Source organism: Monopterus albus, unplaced genomic scaffold (genome assembly GCF_001952655.1).
Source record: "Monopterus albus unplaced genomic scaffold, M_albus_1.0 scaffold312.1, whole genome shotgun sequence".
Classification (NCBI taxonomy): domain Eukaryota; kingdom Metazoa; phylum Chordata; class Actinopteri; order Synbranchiformes; family Synbranchidae; genus Monopterus; species Monopterus albus.
Window position 1 is genome coordinate 340739 of NW_018128192.1, and position 16536 is coordinate 357274.

Below are 16536 nucleotides of genomic sequence, written 5' to 3' on the forward strand. Positions count from 1 at the left end.
GTAATTTTTGGGTATAAACTGCATCTATATAATGTGTTAATAAACTCCTCAGTTCCTGAGTGCTTGTTAGGATTTAACAAATCTATATTGAAGTCACCACATATGAACATTAATTTATGACTTATTGTTGAGTAGTTCTCCTCCATCCAGTCATTACATTTTTCTATGCTGGCTCCAGGTGCTCTGTAGATACAGCTTATTACAACATTCTTCTTTCTTTCCAAAAGTAGTTCAACAGTCACACAATCTAGTAAATTATCTACCGCCCTTGACATTTTCTCGACTTTCTCATAACAAAAAGTTTTTATCTATGTACAAAGCCACACCACCTCCCATCATTGGTGTGAGCCTGCCCTCCATGGAGGACCTGTACACCTCAAGGGTCAAAAGGAGGGTGGAGAGGATCACTGCTGACCCCTCACACCCCAGATACAATCTGAACTCCTCCCCTCTGGATGGCATTACAGGTCACTGTGCACTAAGACAACTAGGCACAGGGACAGTTTCTTTCCCCAGGCTGTCACTCTGATGAACACTTAACCCACGACAGTATGACTGGACAATAACCCTCAGTGCAATACCTGTAAATATATATTGTACAGATTATACAGAGTTGTACAGGTCTCTAATACTCTGTTTTAAGTACTTTTATCCCTAGTTATCTCATTTCAATGAATATTCCTTTGTTGTCTGCATTGTTTACTGTCTATATATACTGCTTTTTCTGCATTGTTTGCCCCGGTTGTTGATGTTAATACTGACTATTTTGCAGTCAGGACTGCAGAAAAGGTCACTGGTGTGAGCCTGCCCTCCATGGAGGACCTGTACACCTCACGGGTCAAAAGGAGGGCGGAGAGGATCACTGCAAACCCTTCACACCCTGGACATAATCTGTTTGAACTCCTCCCCTCTGGACGGCATTACAGGTCACTGTGCACTAAGACAACCAGGCACAGGGACAGTTTCTTCTCCCAGGCTGTCACCCTGATGAATACTTAACTGACGACAGCATGACTGGACAATAACCCTCAGTGCAATACCTGTGTATATATACATTGTATAGATTATACAGACTCGTACTGGTCTCTAGTTCTTAAGTACTCTGTTTGATCCCTAATTATCTCATATCAATTAACATTCCTTTGTTGTCTGCATTGTTTACCATCTGTTTATACAGCTTTTTTGTTTGCACTGTTTGTTGATGTTAATACTACTATTTTGTTATATTACATAGCCTTATATCTGGTTTACTGTTTGCACATTGAGAGCCAATGTACCAGAGTCAAATTCCTCATGTGTCCATCACACCTGGCCAATAAAGCTGATTCTGATTATGAGGTTCTTTATGATGCTGGAACAACCTACCTGATAGCAGCATGAAAAACTGTGCAAGTGGACATGCTGTAGGAAAGGTAGTGCCGTTTTAAAGAGGGCTAGGATTTAGTTTTATGGTTTGAGTCTAGGTTAGTACCTGTTAAGCTTAGGAGCCAGAGAAGGCATTATGTAACTGAGTGTCCTTATAAAGATAGCTGTACAAATATCTGCGTGTGTTTCCTACCAGTCCATGGTTGGTAGGCAGCATAACAATAATTTGCACATTGTGGTCCCAGATCATTCTCCAAAAGTCTTTTGTGGTGTGGAGCAGAGGATGCTGGGTGATGATGAACTCATTACTGCGGTAGTAGCCCTGTTCAAAAAGAAAAGAAAAAAAAAAACAGTAGGACAGTGGGAGAATTAAACCACATTATCACCACATGGATTTGCATGTAGGTTGGACATAAAGCAGTGTAAAGACATTGTGTTTACACTACTGAATAAATCATGAGCTCATCTTCAGAGATTCATCTTCATATTTAGGATTTAGAGGACTAAAAGGCTATTCATGCTTTGCAGGTCCACATGTCCACTAAGGTCAAGTGGCATAATTTTCATCATTTTCCTTGGTTCATGAGGGTCCATGTGGACTCTGTGCAAATGTCCATGTACAAGCCAAAAGTTTGTGTCTGCATGGGCGGTCCATACAACAAAAGCTCCAACTGTGCATGTGCCACAATGCTTGGAAACGCAGTTCAACAGAAGACAGACCCTTGATTTGAAGTATGACTAGGAACACATGCACGCATGTCGTCCATGTCTATGAACACACATGGATAGGTGCAAAGTATGAATGTGAGCAGGTCTTTCCAGATATTCAATACAGCCCTATGCAGACATCTATGGCTTGGTGTGCTGGCTAGGTAGAAAGCTGAAACACACTGTCTACCACACAAACATTCATTCAGCTTCATTTCTGTTCTGTACATTCCATATATGCTGGCTAGCTAGTCGGCTAGTTAGCTACAGAACATATTCCCTGTGGAGTTCTTGTTCTACTGCAATTCCAGCGGTGTAAATTATGCTTATTTCAGGAGCAACATCATTTGTTTAGGAGAAGACTGCAGAGAGTCAAGTGCCTCAAGCACAGGTATAAACGGTTCTGGCTTTGTGTTGATATCACAGCTGCCGTGCAGCATGGCCAATGTGTTGAGGAAAATCACACCATTAGGCTATCACAGCTCAAGCTTCAGACTTGAGATGTTTTATTTAAAGCTTACAACCTGGGCCATAGAGTAAAGGTTTTCATATGGTTACTACCTGACACAGAACTAGAGTTGGGTACAAATTGTATTCATTTTTTGGGGAGTTTGGGTTTCATTTTTTGTTTTATTGATGTGGGTCTTTAGGTCTTCTTTCTGAAAAATAGATGTGTTATATCTTGAGGTGGTACAAACTCCAGCACGCTTGTGTGTTTCAACTCTTTACTGAGTAACTGCACAACGGTACACCGTGAACACTCGTGTGACAAACAGACAGCTCAGAAGCCCTCGGAAACAGTGTCCCCCAAACATGTTCCCGTCCCAAGATGGCTAACTAAGGTTCCTAGCTCCCAATTCAACAGCCTCAAACTATAACAAGATGCATATTGAATTAGTGTAAGCAGGAAGTCTGCAAATCATGACCCGTACTATCAACTAAAATTCTGAGCTTTTTGACCCTGCTGCTTATTTTGACCATTCTTTTTTCAGTTTGTCTTTTGCAAGTACATTGCTGTCCCATGAAAGGTACAGTTTTTGATTTTTCTATGACAAGCCTAAATCTCCTAATTACTCTCACTTTTCTGTTGTTGATGTTCTGAAACAACTATGAGTTGAGTTAAGTCAAAACAACAATACTGAGCTGGTTGAACATTTGGGGATTTGGGCATTACTATAACAAAATTGAGAAGTGTATGTTTAAACACACAATCAGTGATGTTAACTGAATATGCTCTGATTAAAAGCATCAAGCAAAGAATAGAAAAATCAGTGATTGACAAAAGCAGTAAAGTGCTGACCATGATGTAAGAGGCGTTAATGTAGTCCGTGCCTTTGATGCAGAACAAAGGAGCTAGGCCGGTTCTTGCTCGCTCTGCTGCTCACACAGGAGTGGGGGTGGGGAGAGAAAGAGAGTAACTATTTACCAGGTTATTAGAACAAATCAATCACATTTAAATGCTACTCTGTGGGTATTCATTCATCCTTTTGCTGTTACTGGTTGAGCATTGATTGTTCTTGGTAGATAATGACAAAGAGCTGAATGATGTTACTGACACCAGACCGCCTATAAACCATAGAGTAATTCATATTAGGATTTAGCTAAGGAGTTCTTGTTGGCTGGAATGAAAATGATATTCGTAAACTGAAGCTGCAAACACAGGACAAATTATAGAAAATGGCAGATCTTGAAAATTTTGGTAAAAGAAGAATTGTTGGTTGGAGTGCTGTGTTACTTCAGTCAGTAACAGATGCTTTGTGTTGATCTTCCACAACTTATACACTTTCATCCACAAGTACAATAAAAAAAAATCATTGTTCAGTGCAGAACAATACAAAAATAATCTGTTCTGAATGTGCGTGCTTATGTTGCTTAGTGATTTTCTGTGCGCTATTCTTCCACAACGCAGATGCTATAAACTCAAAGGCAACATATTCACTGAATGTGAATGGTTTGTAATTGCAGCTGCTATTTACTGGGAGGTTTTTGTTGTTGTTTGGCTTATTACTGCTGCAGGCGGTTCCATTGCAAATTTAAGTTTTTACATGAATGCAACACTTACATGGCACCATGGAGGAATTTTGATTATTCTCTTTGTTGCACTCCTGAGCACTGAAGCATTCCATGAATCTGGCATTACACTGTGTTACCAGCTGAAACACACCAGAAGAAAGAAGGGAGAGTGTTCTACTTTTTCAAGCATTCAAATGGCATTCTAACTAATTACAAATAGAAAGCTACATTATGTGTCATATATATTTTTAGATTTAGGAGAATATGCTATTTGTAACCTTCATGTAATCAAAAGAAGTAGTTTTATCTCTGGTTGTTCTGCAGTGCGATGTGTCCAGTGTTGTCACAAATTGTAATGTATGTTTCTCCTTACCCAAATTTAGCGTTAATCCTCAACAGTCATTTCTATGATGTTTAACCTAACTACACCTACACAAACATTACTTAATAGGGAAACAAAAATCAACAAGATCTGTGCATGTTTAGCCTATGTACTGTATGTTAACTCAAAGACTGGGAACGGGGTCGGGGTGGGGCGGGGTGGGGAGCTATTAGTCTCTACCACAATAAGAAAAATCATTTCAACAATGTCTTTATGAAAGTGGCTCCTGTTCTGACACCTTTCTATCAGAACCAGCATTAGGTTTATCAGCAACTTGTGCTACAGTAGCTCTGCTATTGGACCAGACAGCCTAGCCTTTACTCCCCACACGCATCACTGAGCCTTGAGCACCCATGACCCTGTTGCTGGTTCATCAGTTAATAATAATAATAATAATAATAATGATGATTTTTTTGTTTATATAACACTTTACAACACCCAAGGGTGCTCAAAGTGCTTCACAACAAAACATATAAAAATAAAAGCAGAACATGTTAAGACACGTAAACTAACAAAAAGGAAAAGTTCAAATTACACACATTTAAAACCATGGTCTGTAAGCAACTATAAAACTCCTGTACAATGAAAATGAGTCAAGGTACAAACAGAATAAGATTACAGAATATAAAATCTGAAAACCTGTAGGCACCTGTTTAGCGCCACTGCTATAAATTGTCAGTCGGAATAGATGTTACTTTAACTTAGACTTAAAAACAATTAACTCAGTTATAGACCAAAGATCAGGAGGCAGGGTATTTCAGAGCTTGGGGGCATATACGGCAAAAGAACAATAACCCCACTTTTTGTACCTTGCCCGCGGGACAACCAGACACAAATGCTCAGAGGAACACAACGCTCTGACTGGGGTATGAATAATTAAAAAGTTATCCTTCCTTGGACCACTTGGAATAGGTACTGATGACTGCATACTGGTAACACCCCACAAGACTCTGATCCAGTCACCTAGCCCTCACACTTTGGTTTTTGGCAAAGTTGTTCAGATCCTTATGCTTGTAACAAGCTAAGCAGTGCTATTCAGTTCAGTTGCCAGTGGTTTCATTGTTGTAGCTGAGTGCACTGCATGGTTGGTGTAGTGTATGCACTGCATGTCACCTTCACCTTGAACTGTTTCTCCAGATGTGTTCGACCTCTGTGTCCTGGTGTTGTGATGCTGTTGAAGTAGCTGTGAAGCTGACTGGCCACCACTACTGTCTCCTTCCCCAAAATGGCTTCCATCAAAACATCGTGGAAAAAAATGTACTGCTCCTAAATCAGCCAAAAGATGAGACAGGATGGTATTTACCAGCTTATATAGCAGTTCATTGTATGGACAAATACATATGATTTTGTTTTTGGCAGGCCTAAACCACAAATAAACTGCAATTTTGCAATAAGATGGGGTTTGTCTTAAGACATGAACCATATTATACAGCATAGGAGACAGTGAGCTGAAGCAGCTCTGTCAGGAAGAATGGTCCAAAATTCCTCCTGAATGTTGTGCAGGTCTGATCCACAGCTACAGGAAGCACTGGCTTGAGGTTATTGCTGCCAAAGATAGTTCAGCCAGTTGTTAAAACACTGTTACCATGACTTTTTCCACCATTACTTTATTGAACACACCCATTAAACATACAAAGACATGGAAGATCATGACTGTTTGTGTTTTATCAGCTAAGGAATATTGTGTTTGTGTTTATATTTTTGACTTTGGTGAAGCTCAGATCACATTTCATGACCAGACATTTCATGTCAGATAACACACCACTTCTCCCAGAAAATTGTTGCAGTCACAAATTCTTTGGTATTCTCATGTTTTTTTTTTTTTATTGCATTGGAATAACACAAAAAAACAAAGGAAAAAGCCAAATGTGATCCATTCCACACAGAACTGCAAAAATGGACTGGAAATGAATTGACACCTTTTCAATATCATCAGACATCATTGTATTTCCAGCTTGTGATGCTCCTTTAATTTGTAATGAAACTCACCTGTAGTAACCAACAGGTGCTGGCAATAATGAAATCACACTGGAAACCAGTTAAAATGGAGAAAAGTTGATTCAATCTTTGGGTCATGTGGACCACACTGAGCATGGAGAAAAGAAAGAAGAGCAAAATCAGATTTGACTTTTTTTACTCAGCTTTTTTGTGTTGTTCCAATGCAAACAAAATAAATAAACATGAGTATACCAAAGAATGTGACTGCAACCATTTTCTGGGTGAAGCGGTGCATTATCTGACAAAAATTTTGTGGTGCCAGTGTTTTTGGCCATGACAATATATACAGTGGGGCAAATACTGTAAGTATTTGATACACTACCAATTTTTCAAGTTTTCCCACTTACTAAGAATGGACAGATCTGTAATTTTCATCGTAGGTACATCTCAACTGTGAGAAACAGAATCTACAAAAAAATTCCAGAAAATCAGTTAGATTTTTAAATAATTTATTTCCATTTTATTGCATGAAATAAGTATTTGATACAATAGAAAAATAGAACTTAATATTTGGTACCGAAACCTTTGTTTACAATTACAGAGGTCAGATGTTTCCTGCAGTTCTTGACCAGGTTCGCACACACTGCAGCAGGGATTTTGGCCCACTCCTCCATATAGGTCTTCTCCAGAGCTTTCAGGTTTTGGGGCTGTCGCTGGGCAACACAGAGTTTCAGCTCCCTCCATAGATTTTCTATTGGGTTCAAGTCTGGAGACTGGCTAGGCCACTCCAGGACCTTGAAATGCTTCTTACAGAGCCACTCCTTAGTTGCCCTGGCTGTGTGTTTGGGGTCATTGTCATGCTGGAAGACCCAGTCACAACCCATCTTCAATTCTCTTACTGAGGGAAGGAGGTTGTTGCCCAAAATCTCGCAATACATGGCCCCATCCATCCTCTCCTCAATACGGTGCAGTCGTCCTGTCCCCTTTGCAGAAAAGCACCCCCAAAGCATGATGTTTCCACCCCCATGCTTCACGGTTGGGATGGTGTTCTTGGGATTGTACTCATCCTTCTTCTTCCTCCAAACACGGCGAGTGGAGTTTATACCAAAAAGTTCTATTTTGGTCTCATCTGACCACATGACCTTCTCCCAAGCCTCCTCTGGATCATCCAGATGGTCTTTGGCAAACGTCAGACGGGCCTGTCATCTTGAGTTTCTTCCATTTTCTAATAATTGCGCCAACAGTTGTTGCCTTCTCGCCAGGCTGTTTGCCTATTGCCCTGTAGCCCATCCCAGCCTTGTGCAGGTCTACAATTTTGTCCCTAGACAGCTCTTTGGTCTTACCCATAGTGGAGAAGTTGGAGTCTGATATATTGAGTGTGTGGACAGGTGTCTTTTATACAGGTAATGAGTTCAAACAGGTGCAATTAATACAGGCAATGAGTGGAGGATAGGAGGGCTTCTTAACCTCTAGAGTCCCTGCGTCCTCATATGAGGACCGCACAGCTTGGGTTTCCAAAGCTCAGGACTCTAGAGGTTAAAGACAAACTAACAGGTCTGTGAGAGCCAGAATTCTTGCTGGTTGGTAGGTGATCAGAAATACATTCTTCATGCAATAAAATGGAAATAAATTATTTTAAAATCTAACAATGTGATTTACTGAAATTTTTTTGTAGATTCTGTCTCTCACAGTTGAGGTGTACCTATGATGAAAATTACAGATCTGTCCATTCTCTATAAGTGGGAAAACTTGAAAAATTGGCAGTGTATCAAATACTTATGTACCCCACTGTAATTCCTCAGCAAAACGGTTGGGTTGTGTTGACTCCATCACCTGATCTGTAGTGTCACCAAGACTTGGATAATATCAAATCAAATGAAATTTATTTATATAGCACTTTATTAAAAACAACAGCATGTTGACCAAAGTACTATATCAGAGTTGCAATATGACCCAGAAGCCATATAAACCTTTAACTGTAAGATAGTAGTTGGGGTATCAACTAGTAGAAAAAAATGTTTATGCTAAATCCAGCAGCATCTCCAAAACATGTGTTTCACACACAGTTACAAACCTCAGTCTGGACTAGGTAGTTGCGTTGGGTGCGTATGTGTTTGAGGAAGCCAAGTACATTAACTGTGCTCTTGTCCTCGATTTGCTGCAGCATGCTGTCGATGACAATATATGTCCCAGTCCGGCCCACTCCAGCACTGAAAAACACAGTAACACTGAGGAGCAGGACAACACTCTAAAGGAAAACACAAGTAAAATCGTTCATACATTTGACTGAATGTGAAAGGCTTTTTAAAACAGATTTTTGGCATTTTTTGCCTTTAGGGACATGATAGCAGACAGCTGACAGGAAATGATGTAGTCAGACCTGAACCAGTGATGCTGCAATTACATGGACAGTGCCCCAAAGACCTGGGTCATACTGTATGAGCACCCCATAATGACCTTTTCATTTATTGCTACCCCCAAGATTCTTGCAGCAGCAGCAGCTTTGTCCTGTGTGTGATTTGGTGAGCATAATACTACAATGCCTTATATTTTACATTGTTGTTTCTTGTGGGTGGAAACAACCATATTGTACAGTACTTTTAACTTTTGGGGTCTATGTGTTTGTATTTACGTAAATAGGAAAACAATCATTTTCTGATAAAAATGTGTTTTTTACACTCACTAAATGCAAGTTTAAGTACAAACTGGCAACTGTGACTGCAGGTTCACTGATGCTGTGTAGATATACAGCTGTAGTAAAAGCAGCTATTAAGTGTAAAAAAACCTAAAGTGGTACAGATATTAACAGTTGCAAATTGATTTGAATATCTATGCCTAAAAATCCTACAAACCAAAAACCAATTAAAAAGAATTTCTTCACAAACAAAGGATGAGACTGTTGCCATTCTTAAAAAAAGACCTTAAATAAACCTTTAGCTCTTGGTATGAATTAAATTCACAAAAGTGCACAAAATGAAATACAGCAGACACTGAATGACCATAATGTTCTGCTCTCGCTATACACAGAGATTGGTTATCACATACCCCACACTCATTATTCACTACCTGGCCAGAAGTGATCCCTGGCTATTCTAAAAGGTTGTAAAATGTGTGTAAAAAATATGTACAATGACAACAGAGTCTAATTAATCAGGGTGAAAAATGGATGGAAAACAGAATGTTGAAGGGTTTTAAGTGAAAGCGGTACAGAGACATTACCTGCAGCAAACAAGCATGGGTCCCATACCAGGCATATGGGCGGTGGAGGACCTGCGAACAAAGGTGAGGACAGGTAGTATGTACTCTGGGGCGCCCATGTCTGGCCACTGGGTGTAATGATACTGGAGCACTGTCTGTTCATTGCGGGCCCGTGCCTTAGGGTTTCCCTTGGGTGGAAGAAATGAGAGAAAGGTGACAAGGGTGAGAGGTCTCTGACGTTGGAGAAGATTAGGAAGACTTGATCGTTTTGAGGCATCAAGAAAAGCAAATTTACATTATCTCCCTAACCTCTAACATACAGTCTTATGCAAAAGTTTAGGCACCCCTTGATAAATAACAGATTTTGGTGATTTTTTATTTGAACAGATGTTAACACAGTTTCTCTTGGAAATGGAAAAAATGCACAATATTTTCTGCAAACAGTGATGCATAGTTACTTCTTATGCCATAAATTGAACAAAAATAAAAAATAAAAACATTATTATGGCATGGTGCAAAAGTTTGGGCACCCTAAGAGTTCCAGAGTCTCAAAGTCTCTCACAAGGTATCAGACCTTAATCAGCTCGTTAGATCTGATGCACAGCAACAGCTGTCATTGGTAAATGCCAATTTCAAAGCTGTACAAATACTTTGACTCTTCAAACCTTGTGCACACACTTGTGGACACCCAGCAACCATGGGTTCCTCTAAGCAGCTGTGTAAGACCCTGAAAATGAAAGTTATTGACGCCCACAATGCAGGAGAAGGCTACAAGAAGATAGCAAAGCGTTGTCAGCTTGCAGTTTCCACAGTAAGAAATGTAATTAAGAGATGGCAGATCAGGGGAACTGTGGAGGTCAAGATGAGATCTGGAAGACCAAGAAAACTCTCGGACAGAACTGCTCGTATGCTGGTCAGAAAGACAAATCAAAACCCCCATTTGACTGCAAAAAACCTGCAGGAAGATTTAGCAGACTCAGGAGTGGTGGTGCACCGTTCCACTGTGCAGCGATGCTTGCACAGACAAGGCCTTCATGGAAGAGTCAGCAGAAGAAAACCTTATCTGCGTCCCCATCATAAAATCCAACGTCTGAAGTATGCAACAGGACATCTACAGAAGCCCGATGCGTTTTGGAAACAAGTGCTGTGGACTGATGAAGTTAAAATAGAACTCTTTGGACACAATCAGCAAAGGCATGTTTGGAGAAAAAAAGGAGCAGCATTTCATGAAAAGAACACCTTGCCAACTATTAAGCATGGGGGTGGATCTATCATGCTCTGGGGTTGTGTTGCAGCCAGTGGCACAGGAAACATTGCACGGGTGGAGGGAAGAATGGATTCCACTAAATACCAGCAAATTCTGGAAGCAAACATCACACCATCTGTAAAAAAGCTGAAGCTGAAAAGAGGATGGCTTCTACAACAGGACAATGATCCTAAACATACCTCGAAATCCACTATGGAATACCTCAAGAGACGCAGGCTGAAGGTTTTGGAATGGCCATCACAGTCCCCTGATTTAAACATCATTGAAAATTTGTGGGTAGATCTTAAAAGAGCTGTGCATGCAAGACGACCAAAGAATATTACAGAACTAGATTTTCACATTTACCCATGACCTTTTAAAACTAACTTATTAATAAAAATAAATAAAGTGAAGAATTAGTTCATGATTGACAAGATCTGGTCAGTGTTATGAAGTTATAGTTTCAGGTTAAAATAGTATAAGATTAACAGGCATATAGATCCTAAAAGCTAGCTGAAGTGATGATGGCATGATGGTCTTCACTTGAGTTTTTTTAATTTCCATCTTTGTGTTAATGATAAAAAACCAAAATGTAATGCTTCAGCTGTTTCAACTACAGAGTGCTACACCTTTCCATTTATAATTGATTCCCATTGTGAAACAGAAAGGCATCCATTATCTATACAAGTTGCCCTGTAAAGGGTTGCAGGAGGCTGGAGCCTATCCGAGCTGACAAGCTGACCTTAATTATTTGCATAGAAAAACAATGTCTGACCCAGGGCAATGAAAGAAGAAGCAAAATTTCAGTGTGTTTGAAACTGAGACTCTGGAGAGGTGGAATATGTACACATGGCGTGAAGTATGCATGAGGTGCACACATTCACCCCACACATTCGGTGTTTATACATGCCAGTATAAACGTATAATTTTTGTGCATGAGCAGTGTTTATAGATCTGGCTCCAGATTTAGATTTATTTATTCATTTTCTTTTCTTTATACTTTGAAACTTGAACTACATCCTGTCCTGACAAGAAGTGCCACTTCTTGCTTCTCGTTCTCACCTTTTTGATTTCAGTGTTGCTCAGTGTGAACCAGCAAACAGTGTAGCAAGCATAGACTATGGTACTTTTAAGTGCGACTACCACATTCCCATACTCTTCACTGTTCTCTGTTGGCCAGTACTGGTCACACTTCCTCTGAAAAACACACAAGAATCAGGTTAAATTACTGTCAACTAATTATTGAGGGTAAGCAGTGAATTTTACAAGTATGTGTTGAACCAAAAAAACTCAGTTTATCACTTTTTACATAAAACAGATCAAATACCTGCCCTGTTTTTGCATTTTCTCAAGGGTTAAACACATTCAAAAAGGAGTAAATGAAACAAATTCAGTGACCTGATGTAAAACTTGAACTGTGCCACTGCATATTATCTGCCTCCAGAGAAATAAATAAAATGCTCTCCATAACAGTGCAAAATCTTACAATAATTGGTGAGGGGACAAATTCAGACAGTTTCTGTATAGAGGACAATCAACCCATTCCCCTTGGGTAGCTGCAAGAAGCACTGATAACTGATAACCAGGATGCTACAGGCCCATAGCGCTTTCTTACAGTGGGCAGTTGGACTTGCCTCTCCCCAATCGTAATATCCTGATTTAATCTCAACCACATAAACTGGTGAAATGAGCATCAAAAGCATCACATTTCTTCATAGAAATGGAGAACAGAGTGGTGGATTTCTAACAAAACCTCTGAATTTTCAAACCACAATTAATTTATTTTCAGATTCAGATAGTTGGTTGCACAAAATCTCTTCAGCACATGTCTGTGCTGTCAAGGCGCACTGGTGACAGCACAGTGCTGCCAGACACACTCTGGGTTTTCTGTCCTCACTTGACACCTCTCCACAACCTGCACTCGTCAACTGTGAACATGAGAGAAGCATCTGTATGTTGGATTCTGGATTTAAATATAATGTTTGTTGTTTTTGAGATTTTGAGAGTGTGGCTTCTTCAGTTATGTACAGTACATGTCAATATAGATGCCGGTACCAAGTGTCTAGCTTCGGTGTCCCTGTGCCTCCACCAGGCAGTCCATACTCTGATGGTCTGCAGCAAAACATGTGAGGCATCCACCTCCAGGTATGAGGACTTCCTGGCATTTGCTGCATTAATAGCTGCTGCTGCAGTCAGCCTTTCAAAGCATGTTCTGTTTGCATCACTGCGTCCATTCTTCATAGCAACAATGCACTTATCATTATTTATAAGTGTTTTAAGTTGACCATTTATGGTTAACTGTGGGAGTGTACTGAGTGGAATGTGACTCACCAAAGTGCACATATTCTCAGGCTGATTGTGATTTATAAAGGGAAATATGTATTTAGCTGCACATACACAAACTTTTATAAATCTGATCATCTGTAGTTTGTGTTCATGTGAACATTTGGTACACATCACACATAGAGGGCCCTGGATTTGGCTAATCTCAAATACATTTAACCATTATTACTTTTGACTTCTGTTACACCTACTTTGACAAATCAATATATTACTGTGAGAAGCATCTCTTACTGAGTCCATATCATAACATGTGGCCATTATTTTATCCTAAACAATACTGAAAAGAGGTTTGTTACTTTTCTTGTCTTTGACTGTAACTGTCTAACTGCATTTAGCAAGCTGGGTTTAAAAAGTTATGAAAACATTTGAGAATCTTAGAATATCCAAAAATGAATTTATAAAGATGTCAGAACATACCCGCCCTTTCTCCACTAAATTGGTGATCATAACAATGGTGCCAGTATTTTGGTCCCACACCATGCGCCAAAAGTCTTCAAAGGTGGCTCTGAGCGATCCTTTGACTGCTATGTAGGCTTTAGGCTTATTATAGCCCTAATGGATGAACCATGGAGAGACTGACTTTAGTTAGTTTGCTAATATGTGGCATAAAGCAATGATACTGTATGAAAGTAATTCTACTAAAACTTGAGAAAAGGTCTGATGACACACACACACACGGATCAGCAGTTGAGTTTTCCCAGTAGAAGTACTCACATCCACATAGTTGGCATTGATGTAGTCAGTGTGTTTGGAGTCCTTCCCAGCCAGTGGCCTCAGCTTCACCCTGCTGTGGTCATCTGAGGAGGGAACACAGAGCAGTAACACAGTTACCTAACCTTAACACAGAGCTGCCGTTACCTCGGCCCCCTGCCAAGGCATATTCACCTATTGTAAATGAATGAATTACTAGGCTGTGAAGCTGTTTACAGACAAATAGCATGGTACCTGCCCTGTGCCTTCAAGCATGCACATTAATAAATACAATACTGAGCTGCTTCCAAATAGCCAATGGTTGTATGAGATGTGAAACATTATTAGTTTTCAAGGATTTTATTGTCAATTTACCATATGTGCAGGACATACAGAAAATCGAAAAACTGTTTCTCTCCCACCTGGTATTGGGTACCATAACATTTAGGAGCTAAAATAGAGTAAAGTAGAATAAAAAATGGAATAAAATAGAATAAGAAACTGGATTGACATAATTAGGAGAAATCTAAATGGTACAGCCAATAAGCTGTGACTCCAAACCGTGTACAATCAGTGACAGTAGTGCAAACAATAATAGGAGATTGTCAGATGGTTCAGCATGACCAGGGCGTTGGTGATGAGGTGCAAATAGCATATGAGGTATATATGGACAGTACTGCAAATGACCAACAGCAGCAGATATCCTGGCAAAAAAAAAAAAAAGTCAGCAGCAGATTTACATAAAACAGCAGAGTAGTTTTGTTATTCTGATTCAGTTCTTAAAATGTCTTATTAGTTTTAAACTTTAACACTAATAGAAAGAGATGTATACACAGAAGGTGTATAGGAACCATCCAAATGTTTTGCTAACTGAACAAAGTTTGCTGAACAATCTGAAATTAATCAAAAAACTGCTATGCCAAATTACAGTGTGAAAATGACTATTTGTTGCAAAATAAGTGACCCTGTGTGTGATTTACCAGGTCAAGAAGAAACACGGTGAAATATAGCAATGCTATTATTCAAAAAAAGACTTTTCTAAAGATACAAGTCAGGGGCCATCAGCAAGGATTCAACAAACAAAATCAAAAAAGGACCTTTGCATTCTGGAAGATGCCTCAAATTTGTTTTATTCTTAAAATAAAAAACAAAAACACACACACACACCTACACAAATATCTGATGTTTCAGTATCCCTGCCTTCTTCAGTGTTTATAGAAATGTCTGTGTGTTCTCTATCAGGCATGTGATTTTTAAGATTAGGAATAAGACTTTAATTTGAAGCATCCTTCCGAATACAACAGCCTTTTTTGATTTTGAAAGTTGTCACTCTTTGATATATTGCAGCCATATGCTAAAATCATTTAAGTTCATTTTTTTTCCTCATTAATGTACACACAGCACCCCATATTGACAGAAAAACACAGAATTTTTGACATTATTGCAGATTTATTAAAAAAGAAAAACTGAAATATCACATGTATTTAGTAGTATTTAGACCCTTTGCTGTGACACTCATATATTTAACTTAGGTGCTGTCCATTTCTTCTGATCATCCCTGAGATGGTTCTACACCTTCATTTGAGTCCAGCTGTGTTTGATTATACTGATTGGACGTGATTAGGAAAGCCACACACCTGTCTATATAAGACCCTACAGCTCACACTGCATGTCAGAGCAAATGAGAATCATGAGGTCAAAGGAACTGCCTGAAGAGCTCACAGACAGAATTGTGGCAAGGCACAGATCTGGCCAAGGTTACAAAAAAATTTCTGCTGCACTGAAGGTTCCTAAGAGCACAGTGGCCTCCATAATCCTTAAATGGAAGACGTTTGGGACAACCAGAACCCTTCCTAGAGCTGGCCGTCTGGAGTTTGCTAAAAAACACCTGAAGGACTCCAAGATGGTGAGAAATAAGATTCTCTGGTCTGATGAGACCAAGATAGAACTTTTTGGCCTTAATTCTAAGTGGTATGTGTGGAGAAAACCAGGCACTGCTCTTCACCTGTCCAATACAGTCCCAACAGTGCAGCATGGTGGTGGCAGCATCATGCTATGGGGGTGTTTTTCAGCTGCAGGGGCAGGACGACTGGTTGCAATCGAGGGAAGGGTGAATGCGGCCAAGTACAGGGATATCCTGGACGAAAACCTTCTCCAGAGTGCTCAGGACCTCAGACTGGGCCGAAGGTTCACCTTCCAACAAGACAATGACCCTAAGCACACAGCTAAAATAACGAAGGAGTGGCTTTACAACAACTCTGTGACTGTTCTTGAATGGCCCAGCCAGAGCCCTGACTTAAACCCCATTGAGCATCTCTGGAGAGACCTGAAAATGGCTGTCCACCAACGTTTACCATCCAACCTGACAGAACTGGAGAGGATCTGCAAGGAGGAATGGCAGAGGATCCCCAAATGCAGGTGTGAAAAACTTGTTGCATCATTCCCAAAAAGACTCATGGCTGTATTAGCCCAAAAGGGTGCTTCTACTAAATACTGTTTTTTACGGTGTTTTTCTGTCAATATGGGGTGCTGTGTGTACATTAATGAGGAAAAAAAATGAACTTAAATGATTTTAGCATATGGCTACAATATAACAAAGAGTGAAAAATTTAAGGGGGTCTGAATACTTTCCGTACCCACTGTATATATATAT

At 39.8% G+C, this 16536-nt stretch overlaps 1 protein-coding gene across 1 annotated transcript in view; it reads right to left on the bottom strand.

Moving 5' to 3' along the window:
* The window catches only part of LOC109973944 (receptor-type tyrosine-protein phosphatase gamma-like), a gene marked incomplete at its 5' end in the record, with an annotated part of 164458 nt that overhangs the window by 16041 nt on the left and 131881 nt on the right, over positions 1–16536 (bottom strand). Inside the window, 9 exon segments of the mRNA XM_020623850.1 lie at positions 1559–1687; positions 3374–3450; positions 4136–4226; positions 5588–5734; positions 8481–8616; positions 9626–9792; positions 11913–12047; positions 13611–13745; positions 13908–13990. Coding sequence (XP_020479506.1) covers positions 1559–1687; positions 3374–3450; positions 4136–4226; positions 5588–5734; positions 8481–8616; positions 9626–9792; positions 11913–12047; positions 13611–13745; positions 13908–13990 — 1100 coding nt within the window.